An 11,124-nucleotide genomic window follows, 5' to 3' on the forward strand; every position below is an offset into this window, starting at 1 on the left:
TAAACGCATGAAAACTGAATAGGTACATGCTGGTGGATAAATATGGACACGAGCCAGCCAAAACTCCAAGAACATCCGTTCACGTAATATAAATGCCAAGTTAGTTCAGCCGGACAAGGGCATCTAATAACAACCGTCGGTAGACACTTCACTATCGTTAGCCAATAGGTACGTTGCTCCTGGAGTCAATGAAATAGACATTTCATAATTTTATCGTAGTTTTATTAATTCTTAATGTGCCATAATATGTATCATATTACAGAAAGCAGCAGAAGCCAAAAGCTCAAAAACTGAGCTCGGTGAACGGAAACAATCACAGCTAACACTTTTCACGCACCGCTGACCTAACAGCGAGCCAGCCACCAGCCATAAACCAAAGCGTCGCTTATTTAGCGTGGCCAAAGCTGGACAACTGGCGGCAGTTGACGACATTGAGGCACGTGCGTACGACACAGATCCATCCGCGCAACTGAGATACCAACACTTGCCAGTGGCCCGCGAGGCGCACGGCAAAACTTAACGATAACGGCAAAGAACGCGAGCAGCGTCGCTGAACTCAACTAGAAGACGACGCCGACGGTGGCTTGACGGATATCCGATGACGCTTGGCGGATGACGCCTGTGCGGTGCTTGTGGTGGCCACAGGGACCCGAGATTCCGCCGGCCTAGGTATCTGGCTCGGCCACGTTGGCAGATTCTGCGGGGAAAAGAAAGTAGCGTGTGACAACTATCGAGCCAGCTGAATCTATGGCTTTAAATTGACTGTGTTAATATGATGCTACGATATAAGATCACGGAGGGGATATGTGGCATGGTATACAAGCAGCCGGGCCAGTACGGTAATGTATGGCTTGGTAACGCCTCGCAGTCGCATATGCCAGAAATACACAAGTTTGTTCACCAACATCTATTTACATATAACTCTTAACCAACATAAGCAAATCAAAGCATGAGGGAAATGATTGATAATTCTATCAGAAATGGCTGAGAACAGAGCAGTCGGCACTGACCGTGCGTCCCGGGCGGCTCGGGTGTGTCCCGCGGAGTGCCCAGCTGCCGGTAGGGGGCAGACGGGTCGGCCGGCTCGCCCGTCGGCCGCTCCTGTGGCCCCTCCCGACCGTTCAGAGTCGGCACCTCCTGTTCAGGGATGGTCTGCGGCCCGTCGTCGGCCGGTAGATGTTGCAGTGCTGTCACAGGGTAGAGGGAACGGCGGTAAGTTCATTGACACCACAGCTTCGCATGGTAAGGAGCACAGGGCGGTAACAAAACGGTATACGTCAGAACAGGGACAGTTCAGTTGTCAAGTCGCACAAAACAGACGCAAAAGGCTGCCGACCCAGGACACCCACCACACTAAACACCTAACCTCGAAAAACACACGAAAGCTTCACTCAGCTAAGACAAGGGTGGTAAAGAACAGAAGGGTCTTAAGCTAGGGTGCAACCTACCAAAGAAGGGAGCCCCTCACAAGAACACACGACTCCGGGGATGTGTCACTTACCCGGTGCATTCGGCTCCGTTCCCTGTCGCTCGTGTCTCTTGTCGGCCAGGTCGGTCGGTCGCTGCTCATCCTCAGACTCAGAGTCGAGGCCGTGCGGCGCCAGGCCGGCCGGCGGCGGCAGCTCGGCGGCCGGCGGCGAGGGGGGCAGCTCCCTGGCGCGCAGCAGGGCGCCCAGCCGCTCCAGCACGGCCTGCACCAGACGGCCTCCGGACTCGGCCACCGGGTGGCCCATGAACGGCACCATGGCCTGCTCCAGCTGCTGGTTGAGTCCCGGCGGCGGCGCGGCGTGGCCCTGACACAGCGCGCGCAGCAGAAGACGCTCCAGGCGCGCGAGCAACGGCGCCGACAGCAGCGCCGACTGGTGGTCGTTCAGGAAAACATTCATCTCGTGTAGCAGCCGCGCCAGTTGCAGCTCCGAATCATCGAGTGGCAGCGGGCCCAGTCCCATAGGACCCATGCTGGGCGGCTCGAACGTCTTTGGCTTAGCCGTGTTCTTATTGGCAGCGTTCTTGTGCGGAGCCAGGTTCTTGGTTGTGGTGTCTTCGATATCCGAGTGACCACCAGCCTCGGCCGCCTCCGGGCGCAGACTGTGCGACAGATTCTTGGTGTGCTTGTTGACGAGGTGAGATTTGATCTCCTCCCGCTCAGCAGCCAGCAGGTGGTGTCCGGCCGAGGCCTGCGGAGCAGACACTGCCGCTGACGCTGAGGCAGCCCGGTTGCGCTGCTTGTGACGCGCGCCGCTCAGCTCCTCGACGACGATCGCCTGGACGGCCAGCTGCACCTGACGGCGCTGGCACTCCGTGCGCACCAGCTGCAAGTCGTGCAGCAGATTGATCAGAAACTCCGGCTCCTCCTGGTTCTGTGCGATCAGCGCCGTCACACAGCTGTATATAGCGTCCACCTGCGGGTTGTTCTGCGGCGTGGAGGCGCGGTGCACGCGCGGTCGGCTCGGGTCTGGCACCGCGGCAGCGCGAGTGTTGCTGGCACCGCGATCCAGCTGCTGGTTCTCCTTGTTCACCTTCTGCTTCTTGGCGCGCGGACGAGCCATGAATCCCTCGGCACGGGGCTCCTCCTGGCTCTCACTGTCTCCCCGTGGACGCTCACTCTCCCGCTCTCCCTCCGTACCGGCAGACAGCAGGTTCTGCCGCGAGTAACTGCGGAAGTTATCCCAGTAGTTGTTTGCACGCGAGCCCGGAGCCACCTGGTTGTTCAGCATGGACCGTGACTGCGGCCCGAAGCCGTCCGCTAGCTCCATGGTGGGCGGTTCATCCACTCGGAGTAGGCCCGGCGCCAAGAACTGAGGCGGTGGGGGCGGCGGCGGCGCCGGCGTGGCTGGCTGAGAGGCGGACGCCACCGCCGCTGCCGTTGTCTGCATCTGACGCTGCATCTCCATGATCTGCTGCTGCTGTCGCTGCAGCAGCTGGAAGCACTGTCCCAGCGCCGACAGCGTCTGCTGGTGCTGCATGTCGGGGGTGGCGGTCGGCGGCGGAGGCGGAGTGGGAGACGCATACGGCCACCCAGCCAGTGGATACTGACCCGGCACAACCGGTGGTGGTGGTGTCGGGTGCCCGGCGTGGTACATTCCCGGCCAGGCGTGGTGCTGGGACCAAGGCTGTCGGGAGAGCGACTGAACCATGGCGGTGACGTGCTGCAGCTGTGCGCGCATGTCTCCATCAGGGGACGGTGGGCGCTCGGCCGGCACTTGACGACTCATCAGGAACGACGGCTCCAACGAGGCGGCGCGTGCCACCCGGTCAGCGCTGGCCGGCCGGGGCGGCTGCGGCACCTCTCTGCCCGCCGACCGGCGCAGACCGGCACTCATCACCACCGGATCACGAGTCGGAGTGCCCCGGGCCACCCGGCCCATCGGCCGCATCACGCCAGTCGGCGGCAGTGAGTGCGGCCCGCTCGACCGGCCGCCATTGTAATCATCACAGCCGCGTGTGTCTCCGCGCTCCGGCTCCTCCTCCAGTCCATCTGCGCCGTCCAGAGCAGCCTCCACTTCACCGAGCAGCGCGCGCAGATCGGGAGGCGCCTCTGCGGTGGTGGCTCCCGACAGGCGCGCGTCCTGCACGGCCGCCATGAGCTGCCGCAGCTGCTGCAGCTTCTGGCGGGTGGCGTCCAGCTCCATGGCCTTGTCCCGCAGCGCGGCCTCGGCACCGTGCAGCGGCCCGGCCGGTGGTGCCGCAGAGCGCGCCGGCTCCCCGCGGAGAGCCCGCAGCAGACGATCCATCGGCACAGCGGCCGGCCCGTCCGCGTCTCTGTCCTCAGCCGGCTCTTCCTGCGCCGAGAAGGTGCGCGGGCGGCCGGCGCCGGAGCGCTCCATGTTGCCCCAGTTGTGCAGTACGGCAGCACGCAGCGAGTCGCCGGCCGGGTCGCCACCGTCCCGTTTGCGGGCGGCTCCCGGGCCGGGTCTGCCGCGTACCACGGCCACCTTCTGCTCGTGATCGGGCCGGTCGTTTGCGGTCGGACCGGCACCGGCCGCGCCCGCCAGCGCCTCAGTCTCACTGCCGGCCTCCTCTGCCTCCAGCTGTCGGCCGCGCTCAGCGAGCTGGCGAGCCCGTGCCTCAGACTCCGTGACCTTGAGCAGGAGCTCCTGCAAGTGGGCAGCATTCTGTTCCAGACTGCGCCTTGTGCCAGCAAGGTGGCTGTATTTAGCAGCCAGAGCTGGATCACCTGACTCAAGGATGCCACGCATCACCTCGTCAGTCTGCTGTATGAAGCCACGCAGCTGGGTGAGCCTCGCCTCCAAATCTGCTCGATCTCGCCGTGTGCTCTTCAGCAGCTGGCTGATGTTGGAGCTGAGAGAGGGGCTGTCCGAGCGAGCCCCACCAGACATCTCCTGCTCCAGAGACAGGCCATTCACCGCTGACGTCAGCCAGTCCTCAGCCATTGCAAGGCTGCTGTGCAGTACCAGCAGGACCTGAAGATCAAGATATGACCAGAGTAAGGAAAGACAGTGTATGCGTGGTAGGGTATACGCTTTCTTTAAAAGCATTTTCTTTAAAAAACGTACCTACCTACAATATAATAACCATTGAATCTGGTTAGTAGTAAAGCAGATATCACACTTGTTTTACCTATGCACTCAAGGAGAGGCACTGTAGGTTGTTAGGTTGTAGGTTTAGATTTTAGGTGGTAGGTTTAAGGTTGCAAGTTGTAACTTGTAGGGATTACCTACATTGTAGGCTGTAGGTAAGGTTGAGAGTGTTAAGACAGGTTTGGTTTGGTTTGATTAGAAAGCATCTCTGGGTAATGGGTATAGCGCCTCTCCTTCACTGCAAAAAAATGTGACACCTTCTTTAACCAGAATCTGTGCACAGCAATAACTAACACAGTGTGGTCGCTTAACCCTCGCCCGCACATGGGGGAGGTGGGGAGGTGGTTGCCACCCCCCTCAGGTAGTCTTTCTGCCCTGCACTCAACATTTTTAGAGCTAGAAGCCTGATTTTTCATATAGCTGATCCTTTATCCTTTCTTGATGTCCACTGAAAAATTCAAGTTTCTGTGGTTTTTGGTTTAGGAGATATGACCTTGTTTTTCAGGTCTTGTCATGACCCAAATGACCAATTCTTAACATCTTGCGTTGGCTATGGGCCTTGTGAGCTTTTGATACCTTGATTTCGGCCTCTTTTTGCCAGTCTTACCTCCCATCTATCATCGAACATGTTGTTCGACAATGTACAGATGTCAAGGTCAGGTTCAAGGTCAGCCTAGGTCATAAAAAATAATTGCATTTTAGGCAAGCTGAATTTACTTTTCGTGAAGTTTTTTTTACCGTAAAATGGGGTGTTAAGGGACAGTTTTGAGGTGTTTTGTTATATAACTCAAGAAGGGTTGGAGATAGAAGCATCAAATTGTCAGCATTTTATGTGGAATTTGGTGCTTTACATGCCTGCCACATTAAAGTTTTTGCGATTTATACCTGCATATTATTTTTTAATATTTTTCATCACTGTCCCTTAGCACCCCAATGTGGGGTGTTAAGGGACACCTATATTATTCCAAGAAATGGTCATCAAATGCCCACAATTGGGGTGTGGAAGGGCACACAATTTATTTATTGAAGTGTTTTGCATATTCTGTCACAAAACAAGTCAGGTTCATTCACCACTAATGACCTTTTTAGCCAATTACGTGTAATGCAGTTTACGCTTGTGGAAAATGTTCTAATTATAAGGTAAACAGAACCAAAAAGTAATCTTCTGTCATCAATAAAAACCCATGTTGAAGCTTGTCACTTGTCATTATGTTGCGCTCTTTGTTTAAGCCTTTTTATGATGACATCACATTTACTTACATCAGTCTCCATTGACCCATCATTGTAAAAGAGAGTGTTGAGACGTTTTGTTACATAACTTAAGATGTGTTACAGATAAAAGCATGAACTTGCCAGCATTTTATGTGGAATTTGGTGTTTTCCATGCCTACTTAATTAAATTATATTTACATATTATTTTTTATTTTTTCTTCCCTGTTCCTTAGCACCCCACATCCACCTCAAAATATGCATGTATCCGGAAAAGAGGAAGAGGATGATGAATGAATGGGTGGATTTGCACAAGTTCTTCAGGAAACATGTGCAATACATGGGACAATACACCTATGCATTCATTTTCCCTGTACACCCACTAGTTTATGTGGTACACACAGAGTTTTGGAGATGTTTCAATTTTGTGAAAATGTAGCATGATTTTCAAATCCATTTTTGAACCAAATCACTTGCATGAAAAACCATACCATTTTCTCCTATGGTCAAGAGCAAAACAGTGTCAACTACCACACTGAAGTTTTTATTGAACCTTCTCAAATTAGGAAGTTAATATGACTCAAAGTTTTTCCCATGCAACTGTCCCTTAACACCCCACCGTCCCTTAACACCCCATTTTACGGTACTGCATTTTTTTGCAAAAGCTTCTCAGATCATGATTTCATGTAATATGGACACATAAAAAATCAGTGCACACATCAGTATACACACAGACACATACAGACATACAAACACATATCATTGACCTTGACTTGACCTAACTTGACCTGAAATGACCTCAGCAGCAAAAACCTGGTCGGGTAGTGTGACAAAGAGGTTCTAGCTGGCTTGGCACCAGAAAACGGCATCGTCATCAGTCCATGATAAGCAGCGCACTTGATATCCAATGGTGACCCAAAACAGCAACATTTTTTAGTTTGCGCTTGTACCGGCTACTTGGCTAATCTTGGCTAAAACTTGGCTAATCTAACTTCTCTGCAAGATATCGATACAGCGCTCACCGCATTAAATCATAATTTTTGGCATTGTTTTTAACATTTTTGAGGAAAAGGTCAATGAATTGATTCTTCACGCATTAATTCAATTATTCACATTTTCAGCCCATGTGCCTGTCACAGGCAATTTTTTGTTGTCCTTACCTGGGATTGATCAGTTTAAATATTTGAATGAATCCCAATCTATGCTACTCACGCAGCACCTCCAATTTATAAAAAAGCAAATAACTCAAACTTCATTTGACCACCGTGTCATAGGGGCTCTCTCTATCGTCTGGAGGTTTCGAAAGATGCTCTCCAGAGATGGCGCTAGTAAATTTGGCTGACATGACGTCATGCTAAAAAGTGATGGGTTTTGTGAGAGCAAATGTAATAATAGTTGAAAATTTTGTACTTTTGCTTAATTAAGAAAAAATAAATATACAATTGTTCAAAACAGCGTTTTCCTCATTCATCCTTCATTGTTTTTAGAGGAATATAGACAGTTTAAATATTTTTTCTTGACCGCAATTCGCACACGCACTAAATTAAAAGCTGGAGTTTTGTGCGTTCGTAAATCGTGATTTGAGAAAATAAATTGACAATAATCTTTTGCACTTTTGCTTTACAATCATTTTTCAATGCAGATAAATGCATAAATTATTCGAAAATAGGCATATCTTTGAAATATTATGATTTTCCACAAGCAAATTTTCCCAAAAACTTGAACTACTTACAACTGACGAACGCATCCAATAATCTGGATGTCTTAGGATGAGTTCGTCATTTTTTCCCAAGGAAATACGATACAGTTCAAGCTATTTTACCGATTTATTAGGGTACTTTTGCCAATGAATTAATAAATAAATGACAACAATTAATCTCATTATCAACCATACTCGGAAGAATTTTCTTCGCATAAGCGCGAACACATCCGCGCTTTCATGAAAAGTCACGCCTGTAGATGTCAGGACTGCTGCTTTATGTTTCGCAAGGTGGCGCAGCGCGCAGGGTACCGACTACCGAGGCTGAGGTCTCCAGACTCTCCACCACGATTTAACTTGGAAATGGCCGATGGGGAAGGTCTAACCCAAAAACGGACGCCCTTTTACACAGCTGCATAAAGAGAATGAATTATTGGCATAGCTGACCACACGTCCCCTCCCCCTCTCCGCCCCAGCTCAATAGGAAATATCGCCTATTTTCCTTAGTCAGTTATATTCTGACTAATTTCTCACTCTTCCCAGTAAACCTTAACATGCATGATGCAGATGTCCACTGCGTAAGTCGTGTGCTTCCGTAAATGTGCCAACTATATAGTGTTGCCTACACTCTACAGTACAGCCTACTGCTTCCCCATTGTCGTTATAATTGGTGATTCTCAGGTCAAAAGTTACACAGTGGTCTCAGAGAACAATCGTTTCAACAAATTAACGATTCAAACCGTTGCATTCTACTTATATTCCGGTCAGTTCTGCTACTAAACGATTCCGGCAAAACACTCTTTAGGTTATGTATTAGCGAACCACCACACAAAATTCGCCCAATCAATGGTCAGTTATTACTGCTGGGCTGAACCGTCATACGCTATATAGCCTATTGCAGTCAATATTTTCAGAACGATACTGACTGACGAAACACAACGTATTCGCGGATTCGCACATTGACATACGTTGGCACCCAGGTGGCCTGTCAGCAGCCGCACAAATCCGCACAGCGCAGCCGGGATTTGACATTGAGATGGTACACCGTAAAGCATGCCTTTCCACACAGGCACAAGCACAGGGACACAAATTCTCAAAATCCAAACTTATTCCAATACTGGTCAATTACGAATAGGCATAAAGTTTTGAGGTTTTCTCATGTTCATTCTTCTTTCAACACACGCGGCAGACTGCAGCAGCTGCAGAACATCTCACAGAGCTGCGCTGGATGCAGTCATGAGCTGGGACACGGTTTGTGACCAATGACCGATCGGGGGTGCCAGCCTCATCCCGGCACGCGATGCACTGGCCGCCGCGCAGTCGATGTCGGGGCACCGCCGGCATTCGCCGACAGGGTTCCATCCGATTCGGTGTATTGGTGGCAGCCCGAACAGTGACCCACGCGAAGCTGGCGGACGTCGATGGCCGATGAGCGATGCCCTTCCGCGACCGGCGGTGGCAGTCGGTCCCACATCAAGAACAGATACCAGTCATGCGGTCAGTCGGCGACGGCGCTGTCGCGAGCCGATCTGATGGTCGCGCGGTGGGCGTTGCCGACGTCCACCGGGACCGTCGACTGGGGGAGCGCGGCCGCCTCTTGGCCGCCGCCTCTGGTCGGCGCGCTCGTTGCGCTGTGGGACGGCATCCACTGCAAGTCGTTCACTGTGAAGCGGTCGTTTGACCGGACCTGGCAGGCGGGGAAAGGGGGCCTCAGATGAAGTAAAACCATCCCTCAGGCCAGCTTGAACTGGCTCTCCACCTCACCATGTTAGATAAGCAGACACCCTCGTGATCATCGCAGCGATGATTGCCAATTGGTGTGTCATTATGGGAGAGGATGCCAGCCTCCTTTGCAAGATAGTCTGCCTTTAAATTAGTGCAGCCCGACCCATTGCCTGTGGCGCAGACTGGGCTTGATAATGCAGTGCAGGACACACCAAACGTAAGCTGCCATCTGTACCCCCTGTGCAGTAGGGCTGACTCAAGAGCCCAGAGTTGCCCTCCCCCCACCATTCTGTGCACGTGATAACTGGATGGGACATGCCATGGTCAGCATCTGTTCAAAAGCTGCCCTAAGCATGTAAAGCTCCACTGGCATGCTCAAGCATGGTCACAGTCAGTTCTCACTTCTCAGTTGAACCTCCAATGGAAACCCATCACAAAGTAGAGATCAGGGCGCCTCTCACACTGCAGCACACTCAACGACTGAGGCACCATCTCATCACTTGCAGGTGGTTCTTGCCAGGAGCAATGCCAGCCACGCACATCAGGTGATAACAGCAGTGTACAACTGCAATCTACAAGCATCCATGTTCTTTCTGGTTTTCTCCTGTTGAGATCCACTGCCATGCATGAACTTGATGGGCTTTTGTTGCGCTCCTCCCATGTGCAGACAGGTTTCTGCTGAAACAAAGCAGAGCAAATGTGATTAATAATGGCCCTGTTTCACCATCCAGACACTGTGTGCACTGGTAGCTACGGCATACCATAGCATCACTCAAATGACGTTGCATGTGATCTCTTAGTTTATGATCAATCGCATATGGAACAGAGTGAGAGGTTCTGAAAAACCGTACCAAGAACAGAGGTTTGAGTTCAAATACTGCTAGCATGCTGCTGGTGCTGGTACCGCAGCGTGCTAGCGTTCTGGGATGCTGTCATAGCTTAGCATCACAGTGAAGTTTGTTGACACTGCCATGGAAACCCAATGCTCTGACACACGCAGCGCACTGCAGTGCACTGCAGTGCTGAGCACTGCAGTGCGTGCTCTGCTGTGAAACACCACCCATGAACGTTGGTTGCATGACCAGGATGGAGCAGTGTGGCAGACAGTGATTTTAATTTTAATTGCACTTCCTAGAGATTAAAATGTTGTTGGTGAAATTGCTATTCATTATTCCTATTACCATTGTCTAAATTTCACATTTCAAGACAGCATCAGCATTGACATGTTATATAAAATAAGGTTTAGACTTCAGGTGGTCCCGGGTTCAGCTATTAAGTAAAACAAGGGCAAAAAATTGTCAAAAAAATATTTTAAAAAAATACCTGCTTTCATCAACACTTCATCTAATCTAACCTCATCCTCAAAGCAAACACCGTTTGAATAACAATGTAATATTTTGCAACCGCTGCACCATTACTGTCACGTACGCTATCCCTAGATTGGTTGCTGGTAAGTAGTGGTTGTCGTCATCAACTCGTCATGCAGCAGCTGATTGGGATGGGCGGGGCCTATTTTTATCCAGGCGATAGAGAGAGCCGTCATAGGTATATAAAAACACTTATGACATATATGGCGCATAGTCAACGATTCATAAAATCAATTGTTGTATTTTGTTGTATTGTTAAAAAATATTGTCTCATGACGTAATGTGCACAAAACATGCAGTACTTGCATAGATATACAGATATATCTATGAGTACTTGGCTTTTAAAGATTATATTATTTATTTAAAAAAAAAATCATTTATTTGACCCTTTGAAAAAAGTATTTGCGAAGAACCACACTCAGTTTAAGTATAAATTATTTTCTCAGGCCTGCTTGAATATCTTAGAAAATAATAAGAATTGCGCGTTTTTTGATATATGTAAGACATGGATTTATTTTGGAAACTTTTAGCAACTTATTTTGACAATTTCAGCAAATTTGTGGGAAAAAATGTTAAAATGACG

At 50.4% G+C, this 11,124-nt stretch overlaps 1 protein-coding gene across 1 annotated transcript; it reads right to left on the reverse strand.

Moving 5' to 3' along the window:
- Positions 1-205: 205 nt before the first annotated feature.
- On the reverse strand, positions 206-7,074 carry LOC122379812. The gene is made up of 4 exons (XM_043362322.1): positions 6,911-7,074; positions 1,502-4,424; positions 1,011-1,187; positions 206-697 (listed from the first exon to the last, which is right to left on the reverse strand). Exons 2-4 carry the CDS (start codon positions 4,392-4,394, stop codon positions 666-668), a joined length of 3,102 nt encoding a protein of 1,033 aa, XP_043218257.1. The 5' UTR covers positions 4,395-4,424; positions 6,911-7,074; the 3' UTR covers positions 206-665.
- Positions 7,075-11,124: the final 4,050 nt, after the last annotated feature.

Source organism: Amphibalanus amphitrite, unplaced genomic scaffold (genome assembly GCF_019059575.1).
Source record: "Amphibalanus amphitrite isolate SeventyFive unplaced genomic scaffold, NRLGWU_Aamphi_draft 000084F_arrow, whole genome shotgun sequence".
Lineage (NCBI taxonomy): Eukaryota > Metazoa > Arthropoda > Thecostraca > Balanomorpha > Balanidae > Amphibalanus > Amphibalanus amphitrite.

Coding starts and splice junctions, on each gene's coding strand:
- LOC122379812 (XM_043362322.1), bottom strand. CDS start 4,394: ATGGCTGAGGACTGGCTGACGTCAGCGGTGAATGGCCTGTCTCTGGAG. Junction 1,188..1,501: donor AACGGAGCCGAATGCACCGG/GTAAGTGACACA, acceptor ACCCTGTGACAG/CACTGCAACATCTACCGGCC. Junction 698..1,010: donor CGAGCCGCCCGGGACGCACG/GTCAGTGCCGAC, acceptor TTTTCCCCGCAG/AATCTGCCAACGTGGCCGAG.